The following is a 14,460-nucleotide window of genomic DNA, read 5'->3' on the forward strand; positions in this document are numbered from 1 at the left end:
TCCAACTAGTTCTAGTTTTAAAGGAAGAATAACTATGCAAACTATACCAGTGAGTGCATGGATGGTTAGTTCAAAATTCCTCTTTAACAACTACAAGTATTTGCTCATATTGCTCCTAAGTTAAGGTTGGCACAACAGTTTTCTCTTCATCCATTCCATTAATCACCTCACTCTTTCCCTAATTGGATTTACCCTTATGAGATTGCTTATTTTTATTGCCCTTAAAACTAGTAGGATAGTTAATGATTTCATAGCAATTCTCCTTAATATGCCCACGTTTGTGATAGTAATACATTCGAGTGAAGAGTTGCCACGTCTACGTCCCCTACCTACAGCCACAACAGCTCCTTCTATAGGTGAAGATTATTTAATCTAAAGATAAATTTCTAAGTCTCATCCTCCATGATCATATTGTGGGCTTGATTTATAGATGGAAGGGGAGTCATTAGGAGTATTTGACTCCTTGCTCGACTATAGGACTCATTAAGTCCTATCAAAAAATGAAGAAGACATTGTTGTTGCATTAAATCGGCATAAACTTTTGAAACCTCACACTTACATATTGGAATAGCAATCAAGGAAGACCATTCTTCCCAAAGTTCCTTTAGCCTTGTGTAGTAGCTTGACACCAAGAGAGATCCTTGAATGTGAGAATTAATCTCATGGTATACAACAAAGATGAGAAATCCAGTGACCTTATCAAGCCTTTCCTTGAGATATGTCCAGACAAGAGACGCGCTTTGAGCATATGCCATTCCATTAGCTAATTCCTTCGAAACAGAACTTAGCAACTAGGAGAGCAACAGTGGTATTACACTATTCCTACTGAGTATGAGGTGATGAATCTTAAGCTTCTTCCTTGCAAGATCCATCAATGAACTTGAGTTTGTGTTTCCCAAGCAATGCAATTCGCATCGATCGACTCTATATGGTATAATTATTGGGACTAATAAGAACGTGAGGCACAAGGGCCACTGCTTGTGTATCAGAAGGATGGAGGTAGAGCTTATGAGTAAAATCAATGGTAGCAACAACATTTTTCTCATCAACAATCATAGTGAATATCTTTGTGGTTAAGGTTTGTGAGGAGAAATAGTTTGAAAGGAAGAGGATGAACTCTCTGGAAAGATGATTGAAATTGGAAAACCTAGAGGCAATGAGACAAGTCGGGGCAGAGCATTTTTGCAAGAGATTGAAACACAATGTCTTAATCCATTCTGAATAGTTTGTCAAGTCAATTCTTTAATAGCTTCGGATTGTTGTTTTTTTGATCCATTTCTTGAATTGGATACAGTATTTTAGGCAATGTAAAGATACCTGTTGTAGCACCTTCTTGATGGGTCTGCATTCTTGCATTTTCGAGCCCATTTCTTAAGCTTCAGTTGCAGTAAATAACCTTCTCTGGCTCAAAGAATGTCCTAGCTCTATGATATCATGATGGAATAGGGAACCTATCAAATTGTACTGATTATGACTAATTGCTAAGCCAAAAATAATGTGGCTTTCATTAATTAAACAAGAGTCCGAAAAAGACTATTTATACATCACAATAGAGACCAAAACGATTACAACAAATAGTAAATGCCATTATAAGCACTAACTCACTAAGAAACATTATTTATTTTCAACAATGTTAATTAGACTCAAATCCTGTATGTTGCATGGAAGATAGCTATTTAAAATAAAGAGAACATTTTCAATTACATGAAATTATTTATAGTAAAAGTTAAACATAATAATGTCAAAAAAAATATTCCTATCAAAGGAATAAAGCTGCAATCAATTTAACATATTAATTATTTGGAAATATCATTTTCACTTATAAAAAATTATTACTACCACGTATCAAACGAATAAATGTGTAATTTAAAAGTGTAATTTAAATATAGAAACAAAATAAACAAATAATAATTTGTTATTATTAAGAGAGCGTTTTAAATTTAAATACATCGTCATATTTATTATGGAAAAAATTCCATATTTATTAAGATTGATTATACAACAAGTTTAAACACAGCACGTAATTAACATCGTTATTATATAATCGTGTATGAAATAGTTAAAATCACATACAGTACATAAGTTTTTTCATTTCTCATAAGCTATACAATCAATAGAAAAACCAATAAAATTAATGTATTTTTATTATACTAAAGTATATTGTTTTAACAGTAAATGATATCTTATTTATTTTTAAAAATATCACATATAAAAAGTACATGTATGGCCCATTGTCAAAAAATAGGCATAAAATTCATAGTAAAAAAGTTTCATAATAAAAAAAATTGTGATAAATATGAAATCCATCAAAAAAAAAAAGAGTATCTAAGGCCTACCATTTGTTGCTTTAAAATAGTAGTGGATATGACACTATATAAGACAAATAGATAAATATACGTACGTACGTACATATATCTTATACTAAGAAGGCTTATATGTATATGTGTGTGTGCATGTATATATATAAAAGATAATAAATTTTAATTAAAATGAAAAACTAATAACAAATCAGGAAATAATATATAATTCATTACAGTACATGTCTCATTTTTTTTTAAGGTGATGAATATTGAATAGGAAAAAAAATCTGAAAAAGAATAAGATAATTATATTTTAATTTGTAGAAGGTAAGAAATTTTAAAAATAATGATATTTTTAATAAATTTTAATTTATATATGGGGCGACAAGTGATGGATCTAGGAATATTATTGTATGGCAAAAATTTTTCTTTAATTAATTATGAAGGATATTTTTTAACATGATTTTAAAATTTCCCATCATGTTAATAAAAGAAATTCGGCCAAAAAAGAATCAAAGAAAGCACACCCATAAATGTCCTAGACAATTAAGTTATTATTTACTAATAGAAATTAAGTCTAGCTAAAGGAACTGGTCCATCACAATAAGACAAATTATTATTTGAATCATCATTGGAGAAGATTCTTATATTTTAATATCCAATATTACTTCGCATGTGAGAAAGAAAAAAGTTATTATTTATATATTGAATATGCATGAACAAAATAAATTTTAAAATAGAATAAATTGTTATTGTTATTTTATTTTTATCTTTCAAGTGTTAAAATATTTTCGTATATAGTTCTGAGAACAGTGAAATGAATAGTAACAATAGGGCTAAATGGCTGATATTTTTAAAAGAAATATATTTTTTAGCTTTTTATCTTTGGCTTTTTTTATTTTGCTTAAAAAAAAATCAAGAGTGCCTCTCAATTATGACAACATACATTTTAAAAAACATTGGAACAACTAGCCCTTTAAAAACATTGGAAAAACTAGCCCTTGACAGCATGTTATTATTAGTTATTAGAAGTCCTGATGTTTAGTAATATTGAAATTCTTATTTTTAGAAAAATTTTGGCAGGAATTATAAATGTATTAGAGATGTAACTTTATTTTCAAAAATACCTATTTAATTAATAATATTATAAAAAATTTTAATGGTTTAGCTGTTGACAAGAAACGTCTAACTCATTTATTTATGAGAGTATTAAAAATTTAATAAATAAATTAAACAAAGAATATTTATTTCTTGTCAATAAACTCAAAAGAACTCACATGAAATATACTAGAAGAAGACAGAAAAAGAAGATTTCAATCATTTAATTAATTTATAAAAAAAAAATCTAACAAATACTGTGCATCGCACACGGGACTAACTCTAGTTTTTGAATTAACTTTCAAATATGAAGCAACCATTGCATCCATGTTGAAGAGAATCCTTGCAGCATTATGGAGATTATTCAAAACCTTATCATAAACAATCAATAAATGACTTTCACAAATTGATAAAATTCATAAAAAATGATGTAACTTTAAAACTACACAAATACAAATGATATCAATCAGTAAATAAATAGAATAAAATAGTTATGTAGAAGATGGAAAAATTATAATAAATTAAAGAAACGCAGGAACTTGTCCTAGGTGTACATTGTACCTATCAATCAAGTTAGAAAAGCGTATTAACATGCTGAAACCAAAAAATTAAAACATCCAAATTAATAAATGAATATCGTAAGCAAACATTAAAAAAATTGATGACGTAGATTTCATAGTATTCAAATTGATGAAATACAAAAAATCAAATTGATGGACATGTGGATGATTCCTTGGGATCCATCAGAAGACAACAAAGTTTATAGTACTCTTCAATTTGGAAGCAATCTTAGCATCCACATTGAACATTCTTGTACCAAATAGATATGCTGTGTAACATTTTAAATTTTAATTAAAAATTTAATTGTAAAAGTTATGGATAATTGAAGAAATTTAATTTGAAAAATTATTTTAAATGAGAAAATATGGGTATTTAAAGATTTAATTGAAGAAACATGTATTTTGAGGATTCAATTAAAGATTTATATTGATTTAGATTTATGGATGTTAATCAATTATTTAGCTCTTAATTATTGTTTAAATTGAGCTAATATCATGTACTATAGTTATTCAGGATTCTAATAAGTATTAGATCCATTTGAGCCCAAAATTGAGCTTAAGTGAGTTTTTTTTTTCTTATACTGTGCCCATCATGCCATGGCATATGGCACATTTTCAGCACTTATTGCTTCAACTTGAAGGTCTAACAGAAGAAAGAGTGTTAGGGTGAGGCTAAGTGTGAAAATTTATTGCTTTACTGAGGTTTGATCAAAAGCCATTATTGTGCACAAATTTGAAATTCAAAAACCCTGAGGTAATTATTCTAACATCTTCTTTAACCTCCTCTCTTCATTTTTAAGGTAATATCTCCATGGATGTTATCAAAGTTTCATTTTTTATGCTAATCAACCCTTGGATTTGAATTTTATTGATGTTTTAAGGTTAATTAGTGTAACTTGAGCTGTTTTAATGTTGTTTATGGTTATAAGAGGGTTGGATCCAAACCTTAGGCTTATTGGGTGATTTTAAGTGATGATTTGGGTATGTAAAGGTTAAATAAATGTTAAGAGAGTATAATGATAATGATTTTAAGGGTTTTTGAAGTTTTGAATGGTTAGGACAATTATGGTTTAATTGGTAAATGAACCTAACCCTAAGATTAGGTGTAATTAGTGTAACATCTCAATTTTTTAAAATTTAGAATGTCATTAATTGATGAGGATAAATTAGTCAATTAGAGTATTTTTGAGTTAATTCCATTCTCATATAACCAATAAACTTGTTAGGACTTTGGTCAGCCTCCGTATCAAGTTAGTATGGGTATTAGGCCAACCAAGCCTAAGTGGAGGGCCTGGTGTACAGAGTGGCATGTTGTGCCATTCATCGTGGTGCAAGCATTATACATCGTGTTGAACGTGCATTTTTTAAAGATAAATCAAATGCAAAAATGTGTTTGAAACAGAAGGAAGAAAAGGAGAAAATGTAAGGGATGACGGAGGAACTTCTTGGGGTTGTTAGGGCTTGGATTCTTCAGCACTTTGAAGGATTTTTGAGTTAGATTCAAGTTAACTAAATTTTCCTTACCTCTCTTCTACCCTTTATGCGATTTTTTAGAGCTTGGATGTTAAGAGATAATGAATTTCATCTTTTAGGATGTTTTGTCCAAACCCATTAAGTTTGTTGGGATTATTGGGTGTTAATTTAAGCTTCTATACCTAAATTTAGTGATTTTATGATGTTTTAGAGTTGAGTCTTAGGATTTGAACAAACCTAAGCTAATTTTGGGATGTTAAGGGCAATGTGGGCTCTGATATAATATTGTATGAGTATGTGAAAGCTAAATAAAGTTAATGAACATTGTTAGAGCATTAGATTGGTTAATGATAAAGGTTTAAGGTTATGGTTAGCTAAATTAAGCTAAATGATGCTTATGTTAGAACCAATAATTGATTATTATCATATAATTATGTATATTTTAGTTGGTTGGAACCGCTTTGAGCTTGTGGAGGCTTGTGAAGCTTTGGTACTCCATAAACAATCCATTTAGGTAATAAAAAAGTTGAGATAATTGAATAATCTACCCTACTTATTGGATTGCTAGACCATTGATGAGATTTTGTGAAAATAATAGTCATGTATTATATATGTAAGTATATGGGTGTGTGGGTTGATTTTAGAAACATGTGTGAAGTGGGCAAAATAGTTTTGAAAAAAAACTTTGTTCATATGCCTTTATGTATTCATGTATATAAATTTTTGAACTCAATTTATGATAAGGTGATATGAGCATGATAATTGTGATGTGATAATGGAATATATGTAATGCATGATTGGGAATATATGAAGGTGGGAGGTTCACCCTGGGTGTAGAATAGTGCAAAATCATACGATACATATTGACATCATGAGTAGCCCTAGTGTTTAGTCATATATCTATTTGGAAGTTATAGCTCATTGTATGTGTGGGGTGGTTAGACATGTAACACCCCATTATTCAAAAGGAGAAATCGGTGGTTCAAAAGTGGAATATAGCCTTAGCTGGCTTGCCTTCTCTATTCAGTAAGCTTGAGTTAGTCTAGTTACATAAACTTGGCCTAGTTGTGTGTTTAGCACATAGATTCAATTGTTAACATTGAGGAGGTTTGAATGGACTTGAGATCATGCATGTGTGAATTGTGATATTTGTGTACATTGATATATGCCTTGATTGTGTTACTATATGTGCTCCCATTTTACATACTTGTTTATGTTTTAGCTTGCTAATAAATAGTATAGCTTATTAGTTACTGGGACTCTATCTCACTCCTTGGTTGCTATTTTACAGGTTAAGACACACATAGGAGTAAAGGGAAAGAGTAGGACAAAAGTAGACTTGCCTATATTGTTTATGCCCATTGACTTTTATTATATGTATTAATGAAATATATATATATATATATATATGTATGTATGTATGTTGTGTATTGTCAACTAGGGACATGTCATTATTTTGTGTGTACTTGCATGATTTTGGTATTTGAGATAGTAAATTGGCTGGGAATTGTATGTTTCATCATGCAAAATAGGAGGGTGAAGCCAAATTAGCGTGCAAGTGCATGTTTATTATTATTAAGCATGTGGAATGGCCTAATGTTGATTTTGTATGGCCAACTATTATTTTGTGATAATGCTTCTCTTTAAGTTGAAAACAAGGTTGTTGTGTCCATTCTATGCTTGGATTGTTGTATTGATTGTAATAATTGTTAATTAGACACTTATCGATCCATTGAACTTGATTTAAACTTCATGAAAGCTAAGGGCATTTGGTTTAAATTAAGGCACTTAGATGTTTGTAGATTTTTGAAAAAGGGTTATTTTGTATTTAGGTGTCCAATTTTTAAACATGTTATCTTTTAGGATGAAACTAGTGCTATTAGCTAAATAACTGAATAAACTTCATGTGAGTATTTAAATCACTCCAATTGAATGTCGAACAGCGAAACGAGTTATGTTGGAAGTTAGGCTTTCAGCGCTGTCACGTACTTATATACCATGTTTGGTACAAACCATGTGTTCAGAAGCATGAAATTGTTCAGACATGTTTTATTATTTGGATATACTTGAAATATGCATGACTTGTTGATTTTTGAACTATTATTGTTGGGGATTTTATTTGAAAATGTTCTACTATGTTGTATGCCCTCATTAGAACAAATGAATGGCTGGGTTTGTTGGTTTTAGACACAGTGCTTGGAGGGATATAAAGTGTGATCATGTATTTTGTTTGGATTGTTTGGATTTTGTGTTTAAAAATATGTTTTAATATGTATACTTATCAATGCATGGTAAATTGCATCATATGCATCATTGCATATTAATTTTAGTTATTAAGACATCTATGCTTACTCTCCTTGGTTAACATTTTTTTTAGAAAAGGATTCAGCTAAAGAAGCATTGGAGATGTGTATGAGTAGACACCATAAGGCTTTGTCAGCTTTTTGTTTGATTAATTTATGTATAATTGCCAACCTTAAGGCATTTGTTTTATAAATGAACATGTAACTTTTATATTTTTAATTAGCTTCTTATGTAATTGCCATACAACAGTTTTTGATGACATTCATAGCTTTTGATATACTTAAGTGCTTCTATAGGTATTTTTGAATATAAAGATTTTCTTTTGACATATGTTATGAATTTGAAGCCATTCAACAAAAAAATACGTCATTACAAACAAGGACCATTATCTATTAGTTATAATTAATATTCTTACAAAGTACTCCCTCTATTTTTATTTATAAGAGAAAAAATATATCACACATTTTAAGAAAATTGACTGACTCTATTAATTGTGTTTGAAAATAAAAGAATTAAACTATAGTACTTTTTATTAATTGTTTTTTATGACTATGAATGATAAAATTATGAGGGATAATTTAAAAAGTTTATAGTAAATATTTATTAAAAAAAGTAATTTTATTTATATAAAAAAAGAAAAAAATAATATTTTTTTTATAAATAAAACTGGAGAGAGTACCTGTCATTTTTCCAAATAAGCTTAATTAAACGCTCGGCCTAAAAAGAAAGTCACGGCCAAGATATTTTAAGTCGCAATCATCATCCGTGGCAAAGAAAGTCACTTTGTTGGAATTCTCTTTGTTCATCGTGCATAATTATCACATGTATTTAATATTTTATTCGTCGAACTTGGGGGTAATGCATAAATTCTCCGTTCATTGAACAATCAACGAAAATGCATCTCACTCCTTGTCATTCGTTCATTGAACAAACTAATGAACACACGTTTCACAGTTTGTCTTCTATATTTATACATAAATACCTACTGAAATTGTCATCAGAAAAAAGGAAACATCTATTAAAATGGTTCATTAGGAGGAAGGGAAATGCTTTCACCTTTTATCCATAAATGTATTTACATGAAAAAAACTCTTATTAGACAATGACCGACACAAAATTCAAAGTAATAAATTATTTAACCCCGTCGCCAATTTATAGGTCCTCATCAGTCATAAGTTAGGCCCTTTATGCAAAATAGTGTCAATGGAATGAATAGTGATAAATTAATATATTTTTGATTTCAAACCTCACACATGTTTCCCAATGCTTCATAAGAAAAAAAAAAAGGAAATGTTTGGCAAAAAACAGTCTAGAAAATGAAAATTATTATTGGCAGCTTCTTTTTTGAGCAAATATTATTGACAACTTCTAAATATTCTAAACTTAACATGTTTTATATTTTTGATTTCAAACCTTACACATGTTTCCCAGTGCTTCATATAAAAAAAAAAAAAAGAGGAAATGTTTGGCAGAAAAAAGTCTAGTTAGGAAATCGTTATATGAGAAGCTAATAGCTCACGAGTCAGATAAGAATTGATGAATATAGTTTACTCGGGGTTGTATGCTTTGTTTAATCGTGCCAGTTTTTTAAAATATATTTATTTTATTGGTAATTGTAATTCATCACGTTAATGAATCTTATTTATAAATTATTAAATTTGATTTATTCATCAGATAAGGGATTTTCACGTAAGCTTGTTAAACTCATGAATTCAAATAAATTTATAATAAAAATGTAAACTTAAAACATAAACTTGGATTGTAAATTTTTATGAATTCATTTCTATTAATAAATAATTTTTAAAAGCATATGATTAAATAATTTAAATGTTGAATATGACTACAACTTAATTTAAATATATTTTAAATATAAATTATTAAAATTAAACACATCTACATTTATATATTGTAATGTTCAACATAAAAATTTTAAAATAGGATAACTTAGGGCCTGTTTGTTTTATGTTTTAAAAACTATTTTTTATTTTTTAAAAAGATAAAAATTTTAAAATTTATTTGGATAAATATTTTTCATTTAATTATTTTTTAATTTTTTTCATTTTTTTTTTTTTAAAAATAAAAACAAATTTAAGTTTTTTTATTTTTAAAATACATTACATTTAATTATTAAAAATTAAATTATATTGATCAATTTCACCACCATTAATTAATTATAATCATCACTATTAATTTATTTTATAAATTCTAAAAATTTTTTTAATTGATATAATTAAATAGATTTTTATTTTATTTTAACTTTAAAACAATTTTAAAAATTATATTATAAAACAATTTTTAACAATAAAAATGAAAACAGAAATCAAACACGTTCTTATTTTTGGTATTTTTTTGTTTTAGTTTTTTTATTAATATTAATTTTTGTTTTTTAATTTTATTTTTAATTAAATTGGATCCTATCACTTCTATAAATCAAATTTTATACAATATGTTTTTTTTCTCAACAAATTTATGAGTAATTTGGCACGATTTTATAAGTTAGAAATGTAAAAATCTTAAGTTCAAATAGTCAACTCAAACATTTAATTAAATTTTATCTAATTCAAATTTATGAGTGAGAGTTAATATGATTTTATAAATTAAAAATATAAAAGTTAATAAATTTAAAGGGTTAACTCAAAATTTTGATAGCAATGATTTGTGTGCTTACAGCATCTCATGAATTAAACTTGTATGATGTACAAATGAATGTTTAATATATATATATATATGTATCCATAAAAAGTGTGTTTTATATACTTAAAGAATCACATTAAAAACATGGATTTTTTACGCCTTACTTAACCTTGACTTTTACTATTAAAATTTTAATCTTATTTTTAAATTTAAATTTCATATACATTTTTTATGTCAAAAAAATCATATACTTTAATTCGATTGAAAATTATAAACTCGGTGTTCAAGTTTAAGTGCATAAACTTTACTTTTATATTTCAACTGATCTCGATGATTTTACATAAAAAATAAAAGATTAAACTTTGATTAACTTTTTAGTAAAATTTTGCAAATCTTATCATGAAAAATAAATTTACGAAATGCCAGTCTGCGGATGGATTCTTTGATATGAGGAAGTACGTACGGATAGAATTTCATCAACTTTTAACCAATTTGTATTGATTTTACCGGCGAAGGCTGAGGGACCTGCTCTTCTCTTTCAAAAGCAGTATAATTCGGTAAGTCACGCTTTAAATGCCCACTTCGTTGATAGCAGTTTCCTCCCCTTTTTCCCCACACACACTTGTCTTGGGCGATAACTTTCGTCCAGTCACTTTAATTAATTCTTTCGTGAACAAAAATCTGACTTCGAACCTAATCTGGGTATCTGATTCGTGCCATTTCTAAGCGTCTCACATGGATTTTCTGGCAAATCCATGTCCTTTGCCTCTCTCTCTGCTGTTTTCGTTCCGGAATTTCGTCGAAAGGGTGAAACAGATTAGCAGTCTCGCGTTTTCTGCCATCGTGGGGAACATCTTCTCTGCGATCTTGACCTTCTGCTTTGCCTTAGGTTCGAATACGATTCATCGCTTTCTTTTGATAGCATTCCTTTGTGCTTTCCTCGGACATTTCGCCAAATTCTCAGTCTGCTTCTACCTTTTCCGTTCGTTTAACCCTAGAAATGGTTTTGGGGTTTTGCGTTTCTTTACAGGATTGAATGATTCAGGTGTTTTCGCACAAGAAAGAAATCTACTTTAAGTGAAAAGTGAAACCTCGGTGTGCCGTTTATTTATGGCATAGATTGGCATTTGTTCACATTTGTTTTGTTGTACTTTCTCCCTGTTCTAATCTATCCAAAATTATGATTCTTCCAAGCCCAATAATCTAATGCCCCTGTTTCTGCTACATATGCATCTGTTCAAAATCATCAAAAGGCCAATAAGAAGTTAAATCTTAAAGCTCTGGAGATGACTTCTGTATATCTGACCCATAGCTGATTAGTATATGTTACACTGGAACTTCAAAGAAGTACTTAAGTGTGTCCATATTGGATACATCGTACTATATGCGTATTGTGCTTTGCAAATGCATGCAACATATTCTAATAGATGTACCATAAACTTTCTTTTCCCCCTGAAAACAAACCGGTTCAATGGCTTGTGGAGAGGGTTAATGATATGAGCAAGACTCAATTTTACGTTTGAAATGCTTGTTCAAAACTTAATTTTTTATATTTTTCATTTTTCACCTGATGATTTGTTGAATATGCTATAATTATATATGCATATTTATCTCTCATGCCCATGTTCTGAAATTTTAAATTTGCAAAATTTGCTGTATCTCGTGTCTGACTGTACGTGATACCGGTATCCTTGCAAGTTGAATAAGGTAATGATTTTTTTGTCGTCCTTGTTGACAGTGGGAACGTTGTTGGGGGCTATGACTGGAGCGTTGATAGGCCAAGAGACAGAGAGTGGCTTCATTAGAGGAGCTGCTGTAGGAGCCATATCAGGAGCTGTGTTTTCCATTGAAGTGTTTGAATCTTCTCTTGTTCTTTGGCAAACAGACGAATCTGGTATCGGGTGCCTCTTGTACTTGGTGAGTAACTCAACTTTTTAACCCTCTTGTCAAAACTAGAGGGATATCTTCTGTTGATTAGAAGCTTATGCTGATATTTGACCATCAGTTTCATTCTCATTTGCATAATTTTTGGGTTATGTATGCAGATTGACGTTATTACTAGCCTACTGAGTGGGAGACTTGTCCGTGAGAGGATAGGTCCTGCCATGCTAAGTGCTGTCCAAAGCCAGGTAATTTTGCTGTGTTTTGAAGTCCATTTTAAGCTAAGAAGCACAGAAACATGTACAGATACAAGATACTACCAACATGAACACTGATAAGTTGTATCGTTGACATGTGTATTTGACGGAACTCCTTTATTATTTATGAAAATGAGGATCTGATTAAAATTCCCGGAATGGAAAAATAGCTGATAGACCTTGGTACAAGAGCAAAATGCAAAAGAAATATCCTCCTCTAGATTTTCAGAGTTAGATTCTGCCTACCTCTTTCTTCCTCCCCTTCCGCTTAATTGTCTCTTCCATGCCTTAATGCGCCATCTGCCAGGGTAGTTAGACTTGTGATTAATCCCCGTTTTGGCATAAATGCACTAGTGTGGTAAAATATAGCTGTCAGGATGTGAGCTCTCCAAAGCGACCATTTGATTGAGACCAAGATAATGTGAAATGAAATTCTTAATTAGTTTGGTTCTTTCACCTCGCTGACTTTTCTGGGGTTATTCTCCATCTTGCTGGAGTGCCTGTCAGATTTGAAGTGTGATATGCCTTATCTGATGAGTATTTGTATGTTAGACACTGTTTGTGAAGCAAGTTTCCTTCATCTTAATTTTCTAGTGTTAAGACCGAAAACTTATCTGGTAATTCTTCTGATATACACATTTCCCCATCCTTGTCAGATGGGCGCTGTTGAAGCAAGCTTTGATGAGATTCAAAACCTCTTTGACACTGGAGGAGCCAAAGGTTTATCAGGAGATTTAGTTGAAAAAATTCCAATAATAACAATCACAAGTGACGACAATATGGATGCTTGTGGTGAACGAGTTTCCTGTTCAGTTTGCCTCCAGGTTTGCCTATACTGCTAGAACACACGCCCACACAAGTGTATATATAAAGATGAATTGGTAGTGTTCATTACTATGTATTACTAATCCATGAGATCAAATCAACTAACTGTGTTTCTGAATATAAATTTCATATTTTCATTTTTACTTTATTTTTATCCTTGACTTCCGTGAGGTTTGATTCAGCTTATCCATTTTGAAAATCATATTGTAAATATGCAGGACTTTCAGCTCGGAGAGACAGTTAGAATATTGCCTCATTGTCATCACCTGTTTCACCTACCTTGTATAGACAAGTGGCTCTTCAGGCATGGTTCTTGCCCATTATGCAGAAGAGATCTGTAATCTGTATATGCAGGTTCATGACTAGAATGATTGTATTTAATTAGTGTGAAAAAATTTTGTACACACAAAAGGTGTCACTTCGGACTCTATATATATATATATATATTCAAACATACAGAGTAATAAAATTTTAATTTAGATATTGATATGGTAGTTCTGGTAGCACAAAACAATCATGCCAGTGGGGAATGGTGATATGTGCCAAAATAGGGTGATTTCTTTTACTGACGCAGTATTTGAAATTTGGTACTGTTGGGTTAAATTTGAACATCGTGAAGTTTAAAACTTTAAATAGGCTAGTTCCCCTAATAGCATAGTGTTTGGGCGTTGGCTTCTTTCCTGGTACCTAGGAGCTGGGAGAACACTAGTGTGCAAGGAGAAAGGATCCAAATATCAATAAAGATTAAAGGCTTGAAATTTTTTATGAGGGATGTCTGATATTTTAAATTTTTTATGAGATTAACGTTGTCTCACAACTCTTTTTTTTTTTAAAAAAAAAACAATTTTGCTCTTTTATTAGTATTGATTGTTAGTTATAAAGATTTACAGCTGCAGCTTGCATGACGCTTCTCATCGCTTCTTTCCCCATCTACACGCTTCTCCAGTTCTCGTTCTTATCCCTTCTCTCTCCCTCAGTCCCTCTCCCTCCACCTCTCTCTATCTGCTTCCTCTTCACCCAGCAACAACCCACGGTGGAAATAATACGTCTTCACCTCTCTCTCGGATTCGAAGCTTCAGATTTGGCATGGAGGAAGGAATGAAGTGCCGTGCCCTGTTCTTAGTTTCG

At 30.3% G+C, this 14,460-nt stretch overlaps 1 protein-coding gene across 2 annotated transcripts in view; it reads left to right on the top strand.

The window, feature by feature from the left end:
- Positions 1–10,944: 10,944 nt before the first annotated feature.
- Positions 10,945–14,460, top strand: part of LOC129312155 (NEP1-interacting protein 1-like) — a 70,340-nt gene continuing 66,824 nt past the window's right edge. The window contains exons 1-5 of one of the 2 annotated variants that reach the window (XR_008593457.1): positions 10,945–11,258; positions 12,108–12,286; positions 12,415–12,498; positions 13,164–13,331; positions 13,551–13,779. Coding sequence is in view for 1 of the 2 variants with exons in the window: in XM_054954769.1 (XP_054810744.1) it covers positions 11,105–11,258; positions 12,108–12,286; positions 12,415–12,498; positions 13,164–13,331; positions 13,551–13,673 (708 nt within the window). In the remaining variant the exon portion in view is untranslated. Of the gene's footprint in view, positions 11,259–12,107; positions 12,287–12,414; positions 12,499–13,163; positions 13,332–13,550; positions 13,820–14,460 lie in introns of those variants that run through there. The other variant, XM_054954769.1, reaches the window with a different exon arrangement.

This window comes from Prosopis cineraria, unplaced genomic scaffold (assembly GCF_029017545.1).
Source record: "Prosopis cineraria cultivar Desert tree isolate PC_DT_omini unplaced genomic scaffold, ASM2901754v1 PC5, whole genome shotgun sequence".
In the NCBI taxonomy this organism is placed as follows: Eukaryota; Viridiplantae; Streptophyta; class Magnoliopsida; order Fabales; family Fabaceae; genus Prosopis; species Prosopis cineraria.